The sequence below is a fragment of the Sturnira hondurensis genome, unplaced genomic scaffold, assembly GCF_014824575.4.
Source record: "Sturnira hondurensis isolate 20B ecotype Veracruz unplaced genomic scaffold, ASM1482457v3 Scaffold0014302, whole genome shotgun sequence".
NCBI classification, from domain to species: domain Eukaryota; kingdom Metazoa; phylum Chordata; class Mammalia; order Chiroptera; family Phyllostomidae; genus Sturnira; species Sturnira hondurensis.
This window is the reverse complement of record NW_028086933.1, coordinates 1,603,630-1,629,697: the sequence shown is the minus strand read 5'-3', so window position 1 is coordinate 1,629,697 and position 26,068 is coordinate 1,603,630. Positions and strand designations below refer to the sequence as shown.

General features: G+C 36.5%; 1 protein-coding gene across 1 annotated transcript in view; it reads right to left on the bottom strand.

Annotated features, from left to right (window-relative positions):
• The window catches only part of CTNNA3 (catenin alpha 3), a 1,522,505-nt gene that overhangs the window by 275,305 nt on the left and 1,221,132 nt on the right, over positions 1-26,068 (bottom strand). The window contains exon 13 of the mRNA XM_037062679.1: positions 6,596-6,747. Within this exon, the coding sequence (XP_036918574.1) occupies positions 6,596-6,747 (152 nt within the window). The remainder of the gene's footprint in view (positions 1-6,595; positions 6,748-26,068) is intronic.

The window sequence follows — 26,068 nt, the reverse complement described above, 5'->3', positions numbered from 1 at the left end:
ATCAGCACATTTGGCATCAGACAGTGTCTCTATTATTTTCTATGAGCTTTTGTTAAGTCACATATGAAAATTTATAAACTATGCAAAGTCTACATTCTGAATGATACCTCTTGCAGGATGAATTTTTGGTGATTCTTGTCCTTTTTTTGAGGGTATTTTATTGCAGGACACCCATTTACTCTCTCAAAATTCAAGTAATTTTTTCTTTATAAATTTCCTCCGTTTCTGCTTAAGCACCTTTTACCAAAATATATGACCCATTGAGAGTTTTTCTTGTATGTTTCAAGAGGTCAATACAAAGAAAATGCATAATTTTAATACTAGCTTAATGTAATATGTATGCAAAAGCATAATTTGCATTAAATAATCTATAATTCAAATACTATGTTAACAAAGGTAGGCCTCCTCTTACATAAACAATATATTGAAAAAACAGAATTCTTTGTTTAGATTCTCACTCTTCAAGCTATTCTTTCAGCTTTGACTTCATGTTGCTCCATAAGCATCTGCCTATAGTTTCTATGGTTAACATTGTTCAAGATACAGTATATGCAAAGTAATAGGTGGCTTCAGTGAGTATGATAGTACACGTGCAGTGATAATAAAAATAGTAGCTATTTTCTTATAATAGACTACTATTTACTAAGGACTAAGCAAATTCCTATTAGCTCATTTCATCAGCATAATGATCTTTTTTTAACTGACTGATTTGAGAAAGAAAGAGAGAAACACTGATTTGTTATTCCACTTATTTATGCATTTGTTGGTTGCTTCCAGTATGTGCCCTGATGGGGGACTTAACCCACAACCTTTTTGTATTGGGACAATGCTCTAACCAACTGAGGTAATCTGCCAGGACCAGCATAATAATCTTTTAAAGTAGTTTTAGTTTAGTTTTTAAATATATATATTTATTTATTTTTAGGGAGGGGGGAGGGAGGGAGGGAGAGAGGGAGAGAAACATTGATCAACTGCCTCTCATATGAGCCCAATAGGGAGGGACCTGGCCCACAATCGAGGCATGTGCCCCAACTGGGAATCGAACCAGCAGTCTTCCGGTTTGCTCAATGACAGTCAAATCACTGAGCTACATCAAGTTTATTTTTCAAAGGGGGAAACGGGTTCAGTAAGATATGTTACTTGTTTTAGTGTTAACCATTATATAATAGGGACTCCTAATAACTGCAAAATTTATATGTAGATGTGAAATATCACAGAGATAAAAATATTTCATATTCCCTACTCTAGAACCTCATTTTCCACACACTGAATCCAGTGGAGAATAGTAATATTAAATGTCAAAGTATTTATTTTAGAACTTTTAAAACTATTTTTAAATTATGCTATTACAGTTTTTCCAATATTTCTCACTTTATTCCCCTTCACTCTGCATGCTCAACCCTCCAACATTCTCCCCACCTTGGATTTATGTCCATGGGTTGTACATATAAGTTCTTTGAGTTCTGTTTCCTATACCATTTTTAATTTCTCCCCATCTATTTTATGCCTACCAGTTATGCTTCTTATTCCCTGTACCTTTCCTCCACTATTCCTCCCCTCCCCCACCACTGAAAATCCTCCATGTGATGTCCATTTCTCTGATTCTGCTCCTATTCTACTTGTTTGCTTAGTTTTTGTTTTCATTGATTTATTTTTTAGGTTCATTCATTGATAGTTGTGAGTTTGTTGTCATTTTATTGTTCATATTGTTTATCTTCTTTTTCTTAGATAAGTCCTTTTAACATTTTATATAATAAGGGCTTGGTATTGGTGAGCTCCTTTAACTTGACCTTATCTGGGAAGAGCTTTATCTGCCCTTTCATTCTAAGTGAAAGCTTTGCTGAATAGATTAATCTTGGATGTAGGCCCTTGACTTTCATAACTTTGAATATTTCTTTCCAGCCCCTTCTGGCCTGCAATGTTTCTTTTGAGAAGTCAGCTGATAGTCTAAATGGGGACTCCTTTGTAAGTAACTGTCTTCTTTTCTCTTGCTGCTTTTAGGATTCTCTATTTATCTTTAATCTTGGGTAACTTAATGATGATGTGCCTTAGTGTGCTTCCTTAGGTCCAACTTCTTTGGGACTCAGGGCTTCCTGGACTTCCTGGAAGTCTATGTCCTTTGCCAGATTGGGAAAGTTTTTCTTCATTACTTGTTCGAATAAGTTTTCAGTTTCTTGCTATTATTCATCTGCTTCTAGCACCCCTATAATTTGGATATTGGAATGTTTCAGGCTGTTCCAGAGGTTTGTACATCTCTATTTTTCGGATTTCTTGTTTCTTCATTCTGTTCTAGTTGAATGTTTATTTTTCCCTGTTGTTCTAAATCACTGCTTTGAGCCCTGGTTTCCTTCCTGTCACTGCCAGTTCCCTGAATATTGTGCTTTATTTCATTTTGGGTATCTTTCATTTGTTTTTTGTTTTGTTTTTTTAATTTTTAGACCAAGCTCAATCAGTTCTGTGAGCATTTTGATTTCCAGAGCTTTAAATTCTCCATCAGATAGGTTGGCTATCTCCTCATTGCTTAGCTCTTTTTCTGAAATTTTGCTCTGTTCTTTCATTTGGGCCATATTTCTTTGTCTCAGGGCAGTTGATAAGTTGTAAGGGGGTAGGGCCCGAGGTATTCACACAGACAGGGCAACCCTCTTTGCTGCGCCATGGAGCTGTCCATTGTGGGGGCAGAGAGGGAATAATACAGCTCCCTTCCTTGACTCTAGCCCACTTTTCAATGAACTCTCATGTGAGACTGGGAGTTTCTCCCACTGCGGCAACTGCCAGAGTCAGCTCTGAGTCTCAGTTCAGCTCAGTTTCCCATTCATCCAGCTCCGCCCATGTAGTCCACCACCTGGCCATGGGTTCTTACTAGTCTGGTTCTGGTTGAGTACTTCTTTAACTCCTTGGTTGTCAGAGTTCCATGCAGTTTGATTTTCTGGCACTTCTGATTGTTTATTGATTTTAGATTGGTTGTTATCCTTCTTTTGGTTGTGTGAGGAAACGAAGGATTTCTACCTATGCCTCCATCTTGGCCGGAACTTCTTATCTTAGAACTTTTTAAAAATAACCTGAACAATTGCTAAAATAACTATTCAATTAAATAAATACCAAAGGCAGATATAATCCCATCTTATAACATTTCCTATAAAATATCAGTCTCTGATTATAAGTGAGTGTTTTATTGTCCCAAGGGCCCTGAAGAGAGTTCATGAAAATTTAGACATGGGACAGGATTTTGCAAAACTCACAAACATCTTCAAGATCATAGCCTACTTTTCCCTGAACTTGCATAATTATAAATACATTGCCTTAATGTTAACACTCCTCAGATACACTTCTCAAATGCTTTTCATTTCTCAGGTCAGGATATTGATCGGCATTAAATCTGGTCTTATAAAGAAATGGTTATACTGGATCAATTTTATCTTCTATGATAAAGGAACAGTCCTCAAAGGGGAAAAAGTGACTTTCTTTTTTTAATATACTTTATTGATTATGCTATTATAGTTGTCCCATTTCTCCCTCTCTATCACCCTCTGCCCTGCATTCCACCTCCCACCTGCATCCCTTTCTAGTTCATGTCCATGGGTTGTACACCTGAGTTAGACTTCTATTCTCACCCTCTAAACCAATTAGCAATTATATAGAGTTGTATGAGTTACCCTTCCCCAAATTCCTGTAGACTTTCTGTTGCGGTTCTCTTGGAGGCTGCCTTTCCAACCATCACTCCAGTGTGTAACACACACCCATGTTTTTGGCCCAAACTTCCAGGAAAAAATCTTTCATTTTAATTTTTTAATTCAATTTTGTATTTACTTGTATTTAGAAATAAAAAACAATTATTGTATCCCAGGGTATTATTTTGCATACAGATATTGGTATTGCTTTCTGTAGTTACACTTTTAATGCATAAACATAAATAAAAGAATTAAAAACATTTATATAGACAGGGAATTAGTATCACTCATGTATAATGCATATCCTTATTTTTCCCTCAAAAACTTTTACAAAATATTGTGCATTATGCATGGCAAACTATGGTACTTAGGGCTATGATCTCAGCTAGACTGAACGTGAGGTTCTAAGTTTTCTTGATATTAATGCCTTTAACTGGAGCGATCTAGCAGAGATTCCAGTCAGATGAAGGGCCAGTGCATGTTATATTTTTATTGGTAATCTAGGTGAAGGAACTAAAATTATAATCTCATGTTTCAAACTGATGTTAATTTAGGTATGTTCAATAATCAAATTCAATAGCAACTTGATAAATTATATACAAATCATTTATAAATAAAATAAAGTTTATTTGGATTACAAGTTAGGACCAAGAACAAACACATCAAATCAAAATAGTTAAGAAATATACCTGCAAAAAACAGGGGAAGATATAGAAATGAAAGAAAGTCATTGTCCACCCCTCAGTCACGATGTTTAAGAGGCGAAAGCAGGCCAACAGCAGCTGACTGTAATAATAGCAGTAACTTAAAGAACAAGTATTCCTTTTAACAGGTCCTAATAAGACATGCTCTTTAATAGTTTCACTTGAGAAGTTTGTTGAAAAATTAAGTAAGGACTAGCAAAGACGAATATTGTTATTCCTATTCCTATGAGGAAGTGGAATAATGCACAAATAATGCATTTCTTATAAAAGAAATGAAAGTATTTATCTTTAAAAAGAGATGACTACAAAGAAAAATTATTTTCCTCTAAGGCTATCAATAATTACAACAAATTGGTCTTCTGCCCTACAGAGGACTGTTGAATATGAGGTGTATATTGAAGTAATGGTGAAATAATTTGATACACTACAAGTAAACCATTTTGATAATAAGAAAATTTTAAATCATGGAAGCTATTTATAAAACATTACTCTGCATTCCTTTTTTCAGGGAAAAAATGCATTCCTGACACTGGTTCACTTATGCTATTTCACTTCTCAGATATACACACAGGTTACTGGAAATGTAGGGGTGTCTTTTACACACTTTCACTTTTTCTGCTCTAGTTCTTCCTATCCTCCCAACCTTGGGTTATTACTAGTACACTAGTGCACACAGGGAAGGCATAGAGACCTTTTTAGAAGAATGTATTTGGCAAAGGAACTTTGCAGCCCAGGTACAACACTGGTACAGGGCCACACTTCCCAATCACATACAAACAAACACTTCCAGGTTGGTCACAAATACATATCCCGAGGCTTCTCTCTTCTATTTATAATTGGCTTGGTTGCAGGTTTTCTCAAGCTCTGAAGCACTAGATCCTATATCTGGACACCTCTACTTTTTCTCTACAATTTTTCTTTATTAAGCCTGCCAGGGTCCTTGACTTTTGTTGACTCCTTTCCTTACAAAGTCCTTAAATGACTCCATTTTTATGGACTGCAAAATGAACTGAACTATGACATCCAGGCCCAGTGGGTACTATTGATGCTCCTCCTGTATCTCCACAGCACTTCTAGTTCCATCTCATAGTCTTAAGGACAGTCAAATCCAGAGGCTTTCAGACTTAACTCTACTCATAATTTATTTCACTCTCCAGGGCTACTAAATCTTCTTACTGCAAGCATCACCCACCCTGCCTGAAGGTTGTATATTTTGGCCACAAGGGCTTGATTGGCTGAGGCAGGGGGCTCTGGTAACACTTCTGAAGACGGGTAGCCTTTAACCAAGAACGAACAGGCAGATAAATTGGATTTTGTGAGATAATTCTGAAGAGTGCTCTCCGGAGTTAGCCCCCCATCCAAGTTTCCCAGCAGTCTCAAGTCCCAGTTGCCCATAGTGACTCATAAATACACATTACAGGTTCCTTTTCTTTCCTGCCTCACGTTTCCTCTCTCACTTGTTCGTAAGTAGACTAATGGTAACATATATCTTTACCACAGTGTCTACTTTCAGGTAAACCTATCCTAAGATAAGGTATCTCTGTATAATTACCTGTACATTTTCCAAAGAGTGTCCATTGTGTTTTAAATAACATTGAGACAAGAGTGCACATTAACATTTGAGTAAAAACAAATAATCCTGGTCTCTGTATATGTGCTGTGCCCACAACCTGCAGTTCACCGTTGGGAAGCAAACTTACCCTTGGGAAGATGACATATATTCCCCCAAAGAGACAACTCCTAGACCAAGGCAGCTGTTCCTGGTAGCCGGAAGTGACATTTGTTACAGAACACTGATTCTCTGATCTAGTATGAAGAAGATTGGCCATAGAAATAACTTGTTGTAAAGATCTTTTCCTACCGACTTCAGTACAGTGATCAGAAAGACCCTTTACTTCCTTTCCAAGAAAAGAAAGTAAATTACTTTATGCATTTTTCTTTGGCTCCTGATCATGCTACGTGACAGCTCAACAAATTCTACATTCAATGAATCTTATCATTTCTGCACACGGGACAGTTAAAGGTGCTCATTTGCATACGTTATACCCAAATACACAAGTAAAAGCATTGTTTGTGACAGTAGACCTGACTTTGGGGGTGCATATAAATCCCTAAATTTTAATGGATTTCAACATTGACATTATGGCATAGAAATAAAACATTTCCTATAGCCATTCCAGGCATTCCAGATGGTAAAGAGTGTCGCAATTAAAGCAGACTTACCCGAATCATCATGACTGAGCATCTGATATCGTGAATGGTATCATAGATCTTCTTTGAGATGTCCACAAATTGATTATCATCAAACACACCCAAAGAGTTTTTATTTAGGGCTTCCAAGGCGACATTCACTTGTGTTACAAACTCAGGAATTGCTGTTAAAATTGGCAAGAAAGAGAAGATTATCCTGTTTATAATTTCTGATTTCTGGACTTTCAGGAAATGGAGAATCAAATTTTAAACAAATACTGGATTTTAATTATATTTTTACTAGTTTTTTAAAGCAAGATCTCAATCTTTTTTAAAAGAGTTTATTTATTTATCTTTAGAGGGGGAGGGAAGAAGAGAGGGAGAGAACTATCAATGTATGGTTGTCTCTCATGAGTCCCCTGCTGGGAAATGGCCTGCAACCCAGGCATGTGCCCTGACTGGGAATTGAACTGAGATCCTTTGATTCACAGGCCTGTGCTCAATCCACTGAGCTACACTAGCCAGGAAAAATTTTAATTATATTTTGAATGTAGAGAGACAAAACATTCTGGCAGGATAATCTTTAATCTCTGAAAATTAAAAAGAATGACAAGAGACATTTTTATGGAAATATTTTAAAAGATTATATTTCGCTTTCATATCATTTTTGTTTTCAGCAACACCTGGGGCCATATAATGATTTCTTATCTTATCCAATATAAGCCCCAAGGAATTCCGAAAAGAACTGATGTGGACAACAGTTAAAGTTGTAAATATAAACATATTTAAAGAAACATATCATGGGAGTTGCTAAATAAAAAAAAATTTAATTAAGGTACTAATTATGTATCATAAAAATAATAAAAATACTGTAAACTTTCCTTGGTTAAATACTTTATTAAAACACAATCAAATAAATTTTTATTTTATATGCACAATAATTCTAAAATAACATTGGATGAGCGTAGGGATGCATACATTAGTAAGGCCAATCCACAATTGTCTTTTTAAATTACGATTTCAAAATAGTCTCGATTTAAAAATCTCCAAGTTTACTTTCAAGGTTAATGATAGTAGCATTCATTGACTCTCCACTAGATTTAAGTCACTTTTCTAAGTGCCCACTGTGATTAAATCTTAAAACAACCCAAGTATTAATCTAGGCTTAATAGTTGAACAACAAAGACACAGGGAACTCAATAATCCTTCCCAGGCCATTCTGCTAATACCTAGCAGAACAGAGATTAAACTCAGACAGCCAGAACACAGAGTCCAAATTCAACTGTTATACTATATCATAATATGAAGAAACTTCTTCCCTACGTGAAGATGGATAAAAACACCTGAAAGCAGTAATTCTAAACTTGAAGGATAGAATTATTTTATCTGGTACAAAATATTAATAAATAGTAATTTTTGGTCCAGAAGATGGTAGCAAGGAAAGTGGGAGCTGAACCCACTTGCTCATGCGCCCAACTGGGACACCTAGCCGATCTTTCGAGGAACAGAGTGACCACTAACCGAATTTAAACTGATATGAAGTTTGGAAGCCAAAGGTTGCAGAGGAAATTTAAAAAACGGACGGCAAGGAAATTTTGTGGGCCAACAGGAGGGTCCCCCAACCCTGCCTGGGACACTGCAGCTGCCACAGCAGCTTTGGAGGAGAGCCAGCCCAGTCATTATGACTTTGAGGCTCCCTCCCCTCCCAAAGCAGCAAGTTGCAGACCAACCAGGAAAGACCTGGATGTTGAAAGTTGCTGTGGAGATAGAGACACAGTAAGAGATACATAGCTGGCAACATACCCTGGCTGGAATTGTGGTCAGCAGCTGGGGCAATAACAGAGAAATTGGAGAGCTGGGTGATACCTGGAGACAGGAGAAGGGCCCCAACTGGCCATGACCTAGATACTCTCTGGACTTGTCAGAGTTGGTCTGCATGGAAAGCTGGGTGCTTGTTGGGATGGCCTGCTGCAATAAGGGGAATTCACTCAGAAAGGACTCTCAGCCTCTGTTCCAAGTCCTCTTACACACAGTGGCTGGGCCAGAGAAGAAGGAAGAAGCAGGACACAATTTGCTCCCATGAAGGATGCCTCATGGACTGATCAAAGGGGCAGCACCTCAGAGAGGTAGCAGCACCCACAGTGACTTAATTCAATAGGGGAACTTAACTACTCTGAAAGGACATTGAGCTTGTGCAGGCCCAGGCCAACAAAGAGGGAGAAGGAGGGGTAAGATGTGGTCCCACTCTGTGCACTTCATGGACTAATCAAAGGTTACTCAATGAGGTAGATTGGAGGCAGCAGCCTGGTGTATAAACGCAGTGGACAGTGTGGGCCACATTATACTCTGAGGGCGTGGGCCTGAAACTGGTCACCCATGAATACTATAGCTCAGACTGAGCCCTCATCCTCACAGAACCACAGGAAAGGGAAAACAAATTGGAGCCCAGCCCCCACCCCCACCCCCACCCCCACCCCCACCCCCTTGCTTGCAGCAAGCAGGAAGAACAGCAAAACCAACTTGGCAGGTTTTAAAGTCAGCAGGAAGCTGTTTTTTCAAGTGTAAGACAAAAAGACTGGATCTGTGAGAAAACTAAAGACAGATCCTGACACCAACAGCTCAGACAAATTTCACTACAACTTGCATTTTATTTTTTTTGTTATTTTTATTTGTTTTTTATTTCTCTTCTCTCTGTTTAGCTTTTTTTTCTTTTGGTTCTGTTTGTTTGATTTCATTGTTTGATTGGTTTTCTTTACTCTCCCTTTCATAGTGCAGTTTAATTTTTCTTCTTTTACTTCACTTGTATTCTAATAACACGCTACTCCTGATCTTTTACTTTTTATTCAGATTATATATTTCTAATCCTATTATTGTTATTCCAAATCCCACACAGCACCCTCTCCTAGTCTTAATCCATTTTACCACCTTCCTGAGCTTCATTACTGTTGTGGTTAACTTTATTCTCTCACACACTATACCAAGTTTCTATCCCTTACTGTCACTACACCTCACCATCTAACCTCGCATAATTGCTCTCCTTTCTAAAGTCAGCTTGCATGCTTTTTTCCCTCCTGATAAGAGTCTTACCTCTTTTTCACCTTTTATAAAAAGTGCCTAGTTGGGTGAAATATCACACTTTTTGCTGTACTTCTCCAAAGGACCTCCTATGGGTTCTCTACTTGTCAGTACTTTAAATTCCATAAAATACCCTCTCACCGTCTTACTCCATTTTGCCTTTGCCCTACCCCTGATCACTTATTAGACAACATGAGAGTTACGAGTGCCAGTAAACCTACTGGAGGGGAGAACCCATCAATGAAGGAGCCACCAACAGGTAAAGCCCAAGTAAAACAAGAGAACCCACATAAACAGAAGAAAGGACAACCCCAGAGCATCTAAACAAGGAGATCAAAGAGACAGTATCACTGAGTCCCACAGAATACCTACCACAAAAGTTCACCCTGCAAAGACAGCTAGCAAAGCAGACCATCAGGAATCACAGAAACAAACAAAAAGAGTTACCTAAAATGGGAAGACAAAGAAAGAACCCATAACCAAAGGAATAGAAGACTCTCCAGTAAAAGAAATAAATGAAATGGAGGCAAGCAAACTATCAGATATATGATTCAAAAGAAAGGTGATAAAAATGCTCAAGGAACATGCAGACAACTACAAGAAGCTGAGTGGGAACTACAATAGTATGAAAAAGGAAACAGAAACCATAAACAAGAACCAGGAAGAAATGAAGAATACAAATTCTGAAATAAAAAATACAAGAGAAGGAATAACAAACACTCTGGATGAAGTAGGGGACTGGATTGGTGAGCTGAAAGACAAGACACAAAGATACAAAGAAACACCCAGGTAGAGTAGCTGCACAAAAAAAAAAAAGACTCAGAAAATAAGAGGATAGCTTTAGGGAGCTGCAAAACAACATAAAACACAACAACATTCAAATCATAGAAATACCAGAGGAAAAAGAAAAGGGGCAAGGGATAGGAACCCTGTTTAAAAAATAGTGACAGAAAAGGTCCTGAACCTGGAGAGGGGTAAATCCACACAAGTTCAGGAAAATCAGGGGATCACAATCAAGATGAACCCAAAGAAGACTACTCTAAGACACATTACAATTAAAATTTAAAGGTTTAAAGACAAAGAGAAAAGCTTAATGGCAGCAAGGGAGAAACAGGAAATAACATACAAGAGAACCCCAATAAATCTAGTAGCTGATTTCTCCACAGAAATACTACAAGCCAGAAAGTAATGGCAAAAAATATTCTAAGTAAGGAAAAGCAAAGGCCTGCAACCAAGACTAGTATACCCAGCAAGGCTCTCAATTAAAATGGAAGATGAAATAAGGTGTTTTGCAGACAAAAGTAGGCTGAAAGAATATACCTCCACCAAACCAGTACTGCAAGATATACTAAAGGGATCACTTTAAGATCAGGAATAAAAGAGTTAGAGAGATAGGAACACAGTACAAAGGGGAGAAATGAGTAAATACCTATCAATAATAACCTTAAATGTAAATGGATTAAATGCCCCAATCAAAAGACATAGAATAGCTGAATGGATAAGAAATCATATGCTGCCTACAACAGACCCAGCTTAGAACAAAAAACCTATACAGACTGAAAGTGAAGGGTTGGAAAAAAATATTCCAAGCAAATGGACAGGAAAAAAAAGCCAGAGTTGCAAAAGTCATATCAGACAAAATAGACTTCAAAATAAAAGCTTTAAAAAGAGACACAGAAGAACACTTCATAATACCTAAGGGAAGAATTTATTAAGGAGACATAAATATTATAAATATTATAAACATATATGCACCTAACATAGGAGAACCCAAATACATAAGGAAAATCTTGGAGGTCTTCAAGAAAGACATGGTCAGCAATATACCTATACATGGGCATTTTAACACCCCACTGTCAAAAATGAATAGATCTCCCAAACAAAATATCAAGAAGGATATTTAGCCATTGAACAATGTCCTAGATCAAATGGACTTAACTGATATATATAGAACCTCTCATCCCAAAGAAGCAAAATACACATTCTTTTCAAATGCACATAGAACATTTTCAAAGATAGACCACATGATAAAACAAAAAACAAGCCTCAACAAATTCAAGAAAATTAAAATTATATCAAGTATTTCTCAGACCACAAAGGCCTGAAAATAGAAACCGGCCTCAAGGAAAAAACTCAAAATGATCAAATTCATGGAGATTGAATAGCATGCTATTAAACAATGAATGAGTTAATGATGAGATCAAAGAGGAAATGAAAACTTTCTTGAAACAAATGGAAATGAAGACACAACAGTCCAAAACTTATGGGATACAGCAAAGGCAGTCCTGAGAGGGAAGTTCATAGCAATACAGGCCTACCTAAAAAAAGACAGAAACATTTCAATAAACAACCCAACCCTACATCTACAAGAATGGGAGGAACAATAACAAACAAAGTCCAGAGTGAATGGAAGGAAGGAAATAACTAAAATTAGAGCAGATTTAAATGACATAGAGACTAAAAGAATAATTCAAAGGACTGATAAATCCAGGACCTGACTCTGAAAAGATAAACAAAATGGACAAGCTTATTATAAGCAGACTCATCAAGAAAAAAAGCCCTGGCTGGTGTAGCTCAGTGGATTGAGCACAGGCCTGCGAACCACACGATTGTGGTTCGATTCCCAGTCAGGGCACATGCCTGGGTTGCAGGCTAGTTCCCAGCAGGGGACTCACGAGAGGCAACCATACATTGATATTTCTCTCCTCTCTCCTTCCCTTCCCCTCTAAAAGATAACTAAATAAAATATTTTTAAAAAAAGAGAGGACCCAAATCAACAAAATCAGAAATGAAACAGGAGATATTACAACTGATATCACAGAAATACAAAGGATTGTAAGAAATTACTGTGAACAACTACATGCCAAAAAATTTGAAAACCTGGGTGAAATGGATACATTTCTAGAAAAATATAACCTTCTAACACTGAAACAAGAAGAAGCAGAAAGCTTCAACAGACCGATAATAGCTAGCGAAATTGAAGCAGTAATCAAAAGGCTCATGGCACACAAAAGCCCTGGGCTGGATGGTTTCACAGGAGAATTTTATAAAACATTTAAGGAAGAGATAACCCCTATCTTTCTCAGACTATTCCAAAAAAACCCAATATGAGAGAAGACTCCCAAACTCTTTTTTATGAAGCCAGCAAAATCCTAATACCAAAATCAGGTAAAGACACAACAAAGAAGGAAAACCATAGGCCAATATCGCTGATGCACATAGACACTAAAATCCTCAACCAAATATTAGCAATCCACATCCAGCAATACATTAAAAGATCATACACCATAATCAAGTGGGATTCATCCCAGGGACAAGGATGGTACAATATTTGCACATCAATAAATGTAATACATCACCTAAACAAAAGGAAAGACAAAAATCACATGATCATATCAATAGATGCTGGAATAGCACTTGATAAATTACAGTACACATTTGTGATAAAAATGCTCAGCAGAGTGGGCATAAAGGGAGCATATCTCAACATAATAAAGGCCATATAAGAAACACCTACAACCAACAAGATACTCAATGGGCAAAAACTAAAAGCTTTCCCACTAAGATCAGGAACAAGAGAAGAATGTCTGCTTTTGCCACTTTTATTCAATATAATTCTGGAAGTCCTAGCCACAGCAATCAGACAAGGAGAAATAAAAGGCATACAAATTGGAAAGGAGGAGGTAAAATTGTCACTGTTCACAGATGACATGATAGTGTACACAGAAAACACAATAGACTACACCAAAAAACTACTCAACCTAATAAATTAGGTTAGGCAAAAAATGTGAAATCAGGCAAAACTGTGAAATACAAAGTCAATATTCAGAAATCGAAGGCATTTTTTGTACACCACCAACAAAATATCAGAAACAGAAATCAGGAAAAAAAACATCTCGTTTGTATAGCAACAAGAAAAATAAAGCACCTAGAAATAAACCTAACCAAGGAGGTAAAAGACCTATACTCAGAAAACACACAACACTGAACAAAGAAATTAAGAAACACAGAAACAAATAGAAACATATACTGTGTTCATGGATTAGAAGAATTAACATCATCAAAATACTCATATTGCCCAAAACAATTTATAGGTTCAATGCAATCTCTATTAAAATATCAATGGCATATTCCACAGATATAAAACAAACATTTCAAAAATTTATATGGAACCATAAACAACCCCAAATAGCTCCAGTAATTTTGAAAAAGAAGAACAAAGTAGGAGGGATCACAATCCCTGATATCAAACTATATTACAAGGCCGCAGTAATCAAAACAGTCTTGAAATGACATAAGAACAGACACAGAGATCAATAGAACAGAATAGAGAGCTCAGAACTAAACCCAATTCTCTATAGTCAATTTGACAAAGAGGGGGAGAACCATAAAATGGAGTAAAAATAGCCTCTTCAACAAATGGTGTTAGGAGATTTAGACAGCTACATGGAAAAAAAAAATGAAACTCGACCACCAACTTACACCCCACACAAAAATAAACTCAAGGTGGATAAAATATTTAAATATAAGTCACAACACCATAAAAGTTCTAGAGGAGAACATAGATGGAAAAATCTCAGACATTCCACACAGCAATATTTTTACTGATATGTCTTTTAGAGCAAGGGACATAAAGGAAAGAATAACCAAATGGGACTTCATCAAAATAAAAAGTTTCTGCATGGCTAAAGAAAACATCAGCAAAATGAAAAAGGAAGCAACTATATGAGAAAAATATATTTGCAAATGGTACCTTGGACAAGGGTTTGATCTCCAAAATATATAAAGAACTCACATGACTCCACTCCAGGAAGACAAACAACCCAATTAAAAAAAAATGGTCAAAGGACCTGAACAGACACTTCTCCAAGGATGACACACAGAGGGCCCAGAGAAATATGAAAAGATGCTCAATATTGCTAGCTATCAGAGAGATGCTAATTAAAACCACAATGAGGTACCACTTCGAATGGATCAGAATGGCCATCATAACCAAATCAACAAACAAGTGCTGGCAAGGCTGTGGAGGAAAGGGAACCCTAGTGCACTGTTGGTGGGAATACAGACTGGTGCACCCCCTCTGAAAAACAGTATGGAATTTCCTCAGAAAACTGAAAATGAAACTGTCTTTTGACCTAGTGATTCCACTTCTGGGATTATACTCTAAGAATCCTGAAACACCAATTCAAAAGAACCTATGCACCCTAATGTCCACAGCAGCACAATTTACAACAGCCAAGTCGTGGAAGCAACCCAAATGCCTGACAGTAAATGAATGGATCAAAAAACTACTGTATAGACTTCTGCCAAGATGGAGGCATAGGTGGAAACACTGTGCCTTCCCCCACAACCAAGTTTGAATACAACAAAGGTTTGGAGAAACAAAGACACAACCAAAGGACAGAAAATTGAATTATACGGAAGTCCGACTACATCTAACCTTTCAACGGGGACAGTAAGAGGGGCGGAGCCAGCAGCAAGCAGGGTCGGGCAGGACAGGGCCCCCAACCCAGGTGCACAGGCAGACGGGAACCAGTTGGGGTGCAGGGCAGACCATGGGCACATATTCGAGCACAGTGAGACAGACCACGCAGGCCCCAGGGGGCGAGGGCTGACGGCGGTGGCACACTCGTGTGCAGTGGGATGAAAGGCGTGGGCCCGGTGACAGCAGCAACTGCGGCACCGGTGAGGGCTGGGCGGCAGGCAGCATACAGGACGCCAGAGTCCCTCTTTGACCCCGCCCCCACATACAGCGTCACAACCCAGCGACTTAGTTGCCCTGCAATACCAGTGAGAGCCATTGTCCCTCTTGGACCCCGCCCCCACATACAACGTCACAACCCAGCAACTTAGTTGCCCTGTTCTAGTGAACACTTTAGGGCTCTGATCCTGCTATGGAACAGGCACGACCAACCCAAAAGATGGCGCAAGAAGAACTCAAAGTCCCAGAGCCAATAACTCTAAGCGACCGAGAAATTGCCAGCCTCTCAGAAGCACAATTCAAGACACTATTTATCAGGATGCTCACAGAACTGGTAGATTATAGTCACAAATTAGAGGAACATATGAAGGCTAAACTAATTGAAATGAAGGGAGATGCACAGGAAACCAATAGTGATGGAAAGGAAATAGGGACTCAAATCAATGGAATGGACCAGAAGGAAGAACAAAACATCCCACCAGAAAGGAATGAAGAAGTGACAATTCAAAAAAATGAGGAGAGGCTTAGGAACCTCCAGGATATCTTTAAACGTTCCAACATCTGTTATAGGGGTACCAGAAGGGGGAAAGAAACAGCCACGAGTGGAAAACGTATTTGAACAAATAATAAAGGAGAACTTCCCCAGTCTGGCAAAGGAAATAGACTTCCAGGAAATCCAGGAAGCTCAGAGAGTGCCAAAGAAGTTTGACCCAAGAAGGAACACACCAAGGCACATCATAATTACATTAGCCAAGACCAAAATGAAGGAGAGAATCCTAGAAGCAGCAAGGGATAAGGGGACAGTCACCTACAAAGGAGTACCCATCAGACTGTCAGCAGATTTCTCAAAAGAGACCTTACAGGCAAGAAGGGGCTGGAAAGAAGTATTCCAAGTCATGAAATCCAAAGACCTACAGCCAAGATTGCTTTATCCAGCAAAACTTTCATTTAGAATGGAAGGACAGATAAAGTGCTTCTCAGATAAGGTCAAGTTCAAGGAGTTCATCATCACCAAGCCCTTATTATATGAAATGCTAAAGGGACTTATATAAGAAAAAGAAGATGAAAAATATTAACAGTGAAAGGACAGCAAACACACAGTTATTAACAACCACACCTAAAACAAAAGCAAACCAAGAGGACAGCTAGATCAGGAGTGGAGCCATAGAAATGAAGAACACATGGAGGGTTAGAAATAGGGGGGTGGGAGGGGGAGAAGGGGGGAGAAGGCACAGAAAATAGCATAGATGGTAGGTAGAAAATAGATAGGGGGGAGGGCGAGAATAGTGGGGGAAATATAGAATCCAAAGAACTTGAGACACGTGGTTATAAACTAAGGGGGGGGGAGAATGGTCGGGGAGGGAGGGTGCGGGTAGAGGGGAATGAAGGGGGGAATAGAACAACTGTAATGGTATAATCAATAAAATATATTTTTTTAAAAAACTACTGTATATTTACACAATTGGAATACAATGCAGCAGAAAGAAAGAAGGAGCTCCTGTCTTTCACAACACCATGGATGGATCTGGAGAGCATTATTGTAAGTGAAATAAAAAAGACGATGACGACAGATACTATATGATCTTACCTATAAGCAGAACCTGATCAACAAAACAAAGAAGAAAGCAAAATATAAACGGAGGCATTGAAATAAAGAACAGACTGACAGTAACCAGAAGAGTGGGGGGAGAGAAATAATGGGGAAAATAGGGGAAGCATCATCAAGGAACACGTATAACAGACACATGGACAAAGTCAAAGAGGGGTAGAGTCAAGGGTGGGAGGCGGGGGGAATAGGGGTGAGAAAATTAAGACAGCTATAGTTGGAAAACAATAAAAATTAAAATTAAAATAAAAAAACAAATAAACATTGTTTTTCTACATCCAAATCTCTATTAATATGTATGGCATATCATCTCTGTTAGTCCTACCTGCCATGTTCTTGGTATGGGGAAACACTGGTGATTTACATGGAAATTTATCTATTATTTAGTCCCCCCTTTTCCACCTACTAAAATATACCATCTATATGCTACTTCTAGCCACTATACCCACTAGGATTATCCACTGTGCTCTTCTCCCATGTCCATTTTCTAGGCACACTGTCCAATCAAAATTTAATTTCTTAAAGTTAAATGAAATCTAAAATTTACTTCCTCAGTCACACCACATTTCAAGTGTTCAGTAGACATAGGGCTATTGATTATTGCTTTGAGAGTGAAGATATGTGACATTCCTATCATTGCAGAAACTTCTATTAGATAATTCTACTCTACAGTGAGATTCCATCAAATAGTGTCTTTCAGGAGATGAGACAGCAAAGCCAAGGAGAAAGGTAAATCACACCACTTTTCCTAGGAAAAGTAGTCTTAAACTACAAATACCATTTACATGAAAGTGATTCCCAAACAATATCTTTAATCTTGATTTTTTTCTGAATTCCAGAATTATATATCCAGCTGTTCACTGCAAAACTCTATCTGAATTTTTCATGACACTTTTCACCTACACCTAAACACATTTTTGTTCTACATGGAAAACCTCATTTTCTTCTACTATTTTCTATCTTACTGCCCAGTCATCCATGAAGAAAATCAAGGTATCTTCTTTGACCTCCTACCTTTTTCATCTTCTCTGTTTCCAAAGTCCACCAACTGCCATCTCCTCTACCATATAAATATCTTTATGTTCATTTCCAATTCTGGCCAATTGCCTTTAGCCATTATTATGTCTTGCTTCAGTTCTCATGTAGTCTTTCTGCCTAAGTTCTCACCCTTTACACTCTTTTGAACTATAACCTTATTAAAAAAACCTACTCATCATTAGTGCAACACTATCTACCATCAATAGATGTTTGATAAATTGTTTATGAATGTGTCATGTCACAACACTGTTTACAATTTTTTGCAATGGTTTCTTGAAACTTTTTCCTTTTTGTATCCCACTGTTGGGCCTAGTGCATAGTAGATAATTGAATGAAATGAGTAACTGAACAAATGAATAAATGAATGAACATAATATGTAAAAGCCAGACAAAAATGCATATACAATGCAACCATTCAACTTGTATTTCCACGTGCTTTAGGTTTGGTTCACACTTGGGAATCTCAAAAAATATGTCTTTATGGGCTTATGAGAATATTCAACATATTTGATGAGTTTATCTTTACTTTTTCATAGTGTTGAGAGAGGAGGGAACTCTTAAGAAAACAGGTCCAGTCACTTCACATTTTCTTCAGGTGTTAGAGGTGAACAGCCAACCCTTCACCATAACTGCTACTGTCCAAAGAATAGGACAAAGTGCCTCCTAACCACTTTGACAGCCTCTATTACTCCTAAAAACATGGCTAAATACAAAGATGTGGTTTCAAAACCTGGGATGACCTGTGGTTAACAAAACTTTATTCATAATCTTCTACACTGAAAAAAGGGAGTTTTTCTTACATACTAAACAAGTATGACATTCAATAATTTAACTCTATCAACATCTTCAATCTCTATCTACATTTCTATGATAATGAAACTGTTCCATCATCTTCCTATATAGATTTTGGCAAAAAACAAAAAGACAAACATAAAATTATGGAAAGGTCTAGTTTTCATTGTCCTGTGAGATTATGTGAGAAAGATTTAGGGTATTTTAAGGAAAATGGCTTTTTTACTATTACAATGTGATTTCATTTAAACTCCTCTTGGGGCTTTTTTACTAACAAACTAATATTAGCTCCCATTAAAATAAAATCTTTCAGGAGCAAATGTTTAATTTCTGGAGTACAGATGGAAACTACTACTTTTTCATTCCAACAGCACAAATGAACTATTCAGAGCTGATATGTAATACATTTCTCATTTCATTAGCTTAAACATCAGCTGTGGGTGTGCTTTGCTCATACTCTGGGCATATGATGTGCCTGGATCAGACTGGGAGTAAATTTTTTAAAGCTTTCAAGAAAATACAAAGTGAATATAATTAAGTAGACACCTAATGGTAATTTAGAAGGAATAACAAGTTGACAAACTTGTCTTGACTCTGTAATCTACCTAAATTTCAAGAAAATAAGGTTCACACATAATATACCTTCATATTATACAATTACTAATCAAAAGAGGAATACCTTCAACAAATGCACTTTAATCAGTTGAAATATCAGGTAGGTTACACTGTTCTGAACTTTGGTGCACAGGCTTTGGGCCAGTACATTGTCGGCTTTAAATTTTAAGTATCTCATCTATCATACTGACAAATTCGAAGTTAGTTCTGAACTCTTTAGAGATCTGTATGTTCTCTGTTGACTGTATTCAGAATACAAAGAATAGCTAATATTCTTTGCTCACATATTTAGCTCTGTGCTAAGCCTTTTACACACATTGTCTCATCCACAGCAACTGTGTAAGGCAGAAAATATTACTACCTTGATTTTACAGATGAGAAAACTGAGGTCACACTGCTAATAATCAGTGAGCCAATATTTGGAACTCCAGAGCCTGCTTCTGAATGCCACAGCCACACTGTTTCCTTCTGATAAGTAAAATTCCTGGGGCTTCTCAATTGCAGTGTACCTGGGGTAATTAATGTTAATTGTCTGGCAGCAAGGTTAACAAACCTGTAGAGCCAACTTTGCCTAGGCCTTGAGTCTCACTCTGGTAGCAACCCAGGAATATTTTTCTCCTTCTTAATCCTTGCTATATTTATTATATGCATTTGAAAGTAGGTGAGTGTACATAATTTTAGCACATAGTAGTTCAAAAAAAGAATTCAGACTTTTTACAGGTTATCATCTCAAATGATATCTCCAAATTATGTTTTCTATCATGAATAAAAGGCAGATTAATGTAGTATTTTTAAATATACTACTATCTTTGAAAAATACTAATAATGAGTGGAATTTGGTTTTGAAAATTTACAATGCAGTCATCACTTCTTTACGTTATGCTATATAAATGGGAAGGAAGTAAAGATAGCAGAAAGCGCAGTTAAGCATATGCATGACATCTCCAATGCCTTATACTCTTCATTTTAAAAAATTATTGAACAAACATTGTTGTGGTTTATATTTTTTTAATATTTAGCAAGCCAATATTATCCATGATAACTGTGTTTGATCCCTCACAGATTATATACCATAAAATGCAATGACTTGTGAGAATTTTGCCAATTTTCAAATGAACGAATCAAGGATCTGAGTGACTGAGTGCTTTAAGAGACATTACACAGTTAACAAAAGCAGTACAACCAAACTTGCTGTTCTACTCTAGTCCCACTTTTCAAACCTTTGCAATATCTAGAAAAATAACAACTAAAAAATAAAACAACAAAGAGAAACAACTTTGTCAACGACTTTGACAAAAAATTTGTCAAATTTTTTCCCTCTGGCAGAGGCCATTTTTCTACATATGAAACTCCAGATCATTTACCCAGCCCGAGTCTCCAGCTCAGGGCATCTCCTGTGACAGAGTCTTAGCTGTGTTCCATAGAGAAAACTTTAAAATCTTGATGTTCATAACTACTGTTAATATTAGTAAACATTATTCCTTGATTTAAATGTTTTAGAAAGTAGTCAAGGATGTAGCTCTTTTTGACTTCTGCTCATATTGTTTTCAAATTTGTCACAATTGGTAAAATGATTATGAATATTTAAGAATTTAAAATTGGACGTGGACCAAGTAGTGTTCTATAATGACCTTTACTCCCTTTTGAACCACTGTATATTGATGGAGGTAGTAAATCGCCCGTTTAAATTTGCTTGATTGGTTTTCTTGTATTTCTCAGTACCAATTCTCAAATACTGTAATCATTGATACAATTTCCTACATTTTCAAACACTTTTAACTAGACATAACAGCCAGCCTTCAGTGTGGCCCACAATGACTCCAGTGTCTTGGCATTCATGTCCTTGTACACTCCTTTCCACACAGATCAGTGTGTCAGTAGAACACAGTGTAAGTGATGGTATGTTATTTCTTTGACTATGTTACAAAATACATCAAAGATTTCATCTTGGTCATTCCCTCACATATCGCTTGTTCTCGGAACTTCGGTCATTATGTTATGAATAGTTCTTTGGAAAAGGCCACGTAACAAGGAACTTATATCCTTGGGCCAACAGTCATATGAATAAATTTGGAGGTGAATTCTCTAAAACGGAAGGTGAATCCAAAAGAGAAAGACATGGGGCTGAGGGAATGGAGTCAGAAAAGCAATATCTTGGAGGTATTTATGCATGTTGTAACATTGAGACAGTAAGTAAGCGTGTAGATATTTGGGGGACCCAGGGTTCTCACTATGGAATAAGGGAGGTAATACTACCAAATGAGATAAGACAAAGAAGAGATAGGGTGGGATTGAACTGCAGATGTCAGTGTGAACTCACGATTTCATATACTATAGTAAGATATTACTATATGAAGATATATGTTCATTATTACTACATGAACAAATGAATTTGTTTTGAATTTTTAAGGTGTATAATATTGAGTTGCTTACCCTTGATTGCTTTCTAAAATTGTGCAATACAGCAGCCACTTGAAATATGGTGCTATTTAACTTTATATTAAATTAATGTAAATTGAATATATTTATAAATTCACTTCCTCAGTAAGTCTAGCCCACTACATATGGCTAGCATTTTAGTATAGATATAGCTCAGTTCCATCATTGCAAAAAATTTGGCTGGGAAGCAGTGCTGCAAATATCTACAATTAATTATACATTGAGCACTTGCCCTCTGTGGGACACTGGTTCTGGAAGAGTGAAATGGATGTCATCTGTATAGTTTTCTGTGTATATATCACCAGTGTGAGTTATTAACCATTGAAAAAAGCATCTTTGGCGCTTGAAAATGTTCCAGGCTATAGCAAACTGGTATATTAGATGCTACCTACTAATACCGTTCTCAGCTTTGTTGGTCAACATGTGTCCATGTTGGTATGAATATAGGTTATTACCCACATAAGAAAATATATATTTTATTTGTGCTTTGAGAAATTATAGATATATTTTCAGATTAATTATTTTAATCCCATAAGTGTTATGGGATTCCACATATGCTGAAATTGTACTAGCTGTAATATATGTTAAGAATGTCTGGGTTTTCTATTCCAAATTGATTTTACTCTAACAGAATTGTAATTATTTTAGTGATTTATAATATTACAATATGAGCATAGGCTCAATTTCATTGATAGAGTCACTTTACTTTCCTTATAGTAGCTGAATACAGCATGGTTTGAATGAGCTTCCTCTGTACAAAGTATACATGATTAAGACTTTTAAAGAACAAATTTACTTTTCTTACATTTGTAATAATTTATCTTGAAACTTTCTACTATTATAATTAATTTCTTATACTTCAGAGAACCCAAGTTAATATAGTTTAGATATATAAATATATTTAATTCATTCAATAGATATATTTCTAAAAAGCTGAACCAAAATTGTGAACTTCTTCAGTGAGAGAGCCTATTTTATTGAATTACTCTTTTTACTAATATTTCAACTAATGTTGAAGGAATGAAGAAAACTCATTTTAAATGGAGTAGGGACATTCATTATTTGAGGCAACTAAAATGACTTCTTATATAAATACTTACCCCCTGATGTTTTTTTGGTGGGGGGTAAAGCTGCACTCACGTACCTTGGTTTACAAATGCTATTTTAAGCAAGTTTACTGAAGCAAATCACAATTTGTACCTATGCTAAAATTTATAAAAATAGTTACAAAAATCTGGAAACATGTGTATCACTGTAAACTAAGACTGTGAAAAGTCAGCCAAAAAATAAAAAAGGAGTTAAAGATCTTTTGAAAAATGATTCATGGGTCTACCCCAATCATACATCCACTTGTTTACTGTTTCTGGCTGTGTTTGTTTACAAGCAGAAGAACATTTGAAAGAAAATGAATGGATGGATGGGAGGATGGGTAGATGAAAGAGATATGAGTAGTTCAGCGAGAAAGTGGTAAAGGCATAGACATCAGAGAGATGAATGGCTGAAAGGAAAGATTAAGTTTTATAACTTTCCGACTTCAAAAACAAGTTGAAGGCTGCTTAAAAGAGAAGCAAGGGTGCAATAAACACTTAAAACAAGCCCAGGACATCAGAAGACACATAATGAAAGTTGGGTAATAGAAGCATAATTACATAGAAAATTCTAGCATTAAGGTACAGTAAGCAATTCTGTATAAAACTGATCTCTTATAAACCAGGCAAAAGTGAAGCAATGAGTTACATGATTCATATTATCTATAAAAATGAAACTGAACATTTAGAAATGTTAAGAGTTTCTTTCTCCTCAACATTGTGTGCTCAGAGGCACAAATGTATCATTTAAACATTTATTTATTTTTTATTACATAACATAATGAACGACAGTCTTTATGAACAGTATTACAAGATGAAAAAGGATTTTTTCTTACACAACACTGGCATTGTCTTCTTCAGGAAGTTTAAGTACTGGAATTTTTGGTTTGTACCTTTTTGTTTTCTAATATGATACAGAAATAGGACTTGGAGAATGTTGATTATAAATATTTAATAGATAAATGAATAAATTATCTCAAAATGACTTTTGACAGGAGTGAATTGTAAGTTATTTGAAATTGATGTCAACAGGGCATTAGTTCTTGAAGAATGGACATTCAGGATTATCAGACCCCAAAAAAACCTTCCATTTGTTTTAGATACTAAGTGTTAATGGTGTAAATTGATATTTTTTAAATGAAAGTGATTTGTATTCTTGCTGTAGGAAGCCTCAGATCTGAAATGCAAATTATGATAATCTATCAGAAAGTGATCACCACAATATCAGATGCATAATATCGTTCTAATACAAGAGGAACGAAACACTGGTTGATTACTTACTAAGTATCAGTGATTTTACAAATCTGGGAGGCTCAGTCGAGCATGGTGGCAGTATGTCTGGGTTTGTAGTGAAACTTCCTACTTGGGGGTCACTTTCTTCTTGCATTTTATATGTGTTGTGTTCCCTAGAGTTATGCAAAGCTCTAGTTCAGAGCAAATAGTAAATTAACCACTAGGTAAACTTGATTGAGACACAGTGGTTTTTGAACTTTACCCTGCATTCGAATTACCAGAAAAAAAACATTAAAACACAGATGGCTGGGCCCCACACACAGAGTTCCTGTTCAGTAGATTTACTATGGAAGCAAAAGAGTTTGAATTGTGACAAATAATGCGATTGGCTCAGGGATAACACTTTGAGAATCACGCATAGTAGATCTGATGAGCTGGTTCCCCATAACTCATTACCAACATCCTCACTAAGAGAAGCATGAATTTGTTCAGGTTTCCAAACAGCAGGAAAGTGGTGTAGTTCTCAGATCAGAGGTAAGTTCTGATTATTATTCAATCATTCCTCTTCTCAGTGATTGGTTTAAAGAGACCAGATACCTTTTTCTGGCCCATGAGAATTAGGGAAGTATACAAGTTGAAGCTTCCTGAAGAAGGAAGTTTCTTCAAAGGGAAATATCAGAGAGATGATCCCTTTGCTTTCTTTGGACATTTCTTCTGTCTGCATGTGACACCTAGAACTACTGTGGCCATCGTATCATATCAAAATGGCAGAGAAAAACATATGTATCTTTGTTAATGCTGAATTGAACATCCCTGGACTTCTTGAAAAATGAGTATAAACCTGTAAAACTTTCTGTTACTCAGAGTTGAAAGAAGTATCACTGATTAAAGAATGGTATAATTCAATCCTAAAATTCCACCTACTTTAAAGTTTAACAAAGGTGAGACTTAGAGGATCACCCATAATTACTATTAAAATTAATGAAATCAACTTTTATACATGTTTCTGATGGCTCCAAAGCCTGTGTTCTTTCCACAGCTCTTTATACTGATGATGTTTTTGACATTTTTAAATTTAAATTGTTGTACCCATCTGAGTAAATTTTTTACAATCAAGCAGGACTGAAAAAAAAGTCTTTAAACTCAAGTTTTTCTCAGGTATGTGAAACACAAACATTTGATACCACTCTATCCCATATTTTTCAAACTTTTTACATTATTTTAGGGAGAGAAGAATAAAAGGAGGGAGAAAGAGGCACCTCAAGTTGTTTTTCTACTTATTTATGCATTCATTGGTTGATTCTTATATGTACCCTGGCTGGAGATTGAACCTGCAATCTTGGCATATCGGCATGATCCCTACTCAACCAAGCTACCTGGCCAGGGTTCTATACATTTTAAATTCAAGTGTCAACAGGAAAAAAGCGAGAAAGTTACCGTATTATATTTAGCAATGACCAGGTGGCAAAAAATATGCCCTCATTAACAATAAAGTGTTTTCTTTCACTTAAGTATCTTAAACTCAAAAGATATTTTATGGATTGTCATTTAAACTCAATAAGGAAGAACACCCTGTAGGATGACTACATTTGAAAACGAAAAGAATCTTCATAAAATAAATATCCAAGTTAAAACTGAAGGTAAAAATATTAGAGATTTTGGAACTGAAATCAATAAAGCACCATTCCCTTTTTCTTTCTCACAACAGAAAATATGTACTTGTATTTGCTTTCATTAATAAATCTTTATGGAGTTCTCTAATGGAACCCACTGGGTGAATGTTTTTTTTTTTTTTTACCTTGACTCTGTGTTGCATAAAAGTAGAATTACAGACTTTGTATATTTTAACCCAGATTACACAGTTCTTTGTCATAACTGAAATGCTGATTGCCAGCTATCCTGTTGGTAAAATAAAGCAT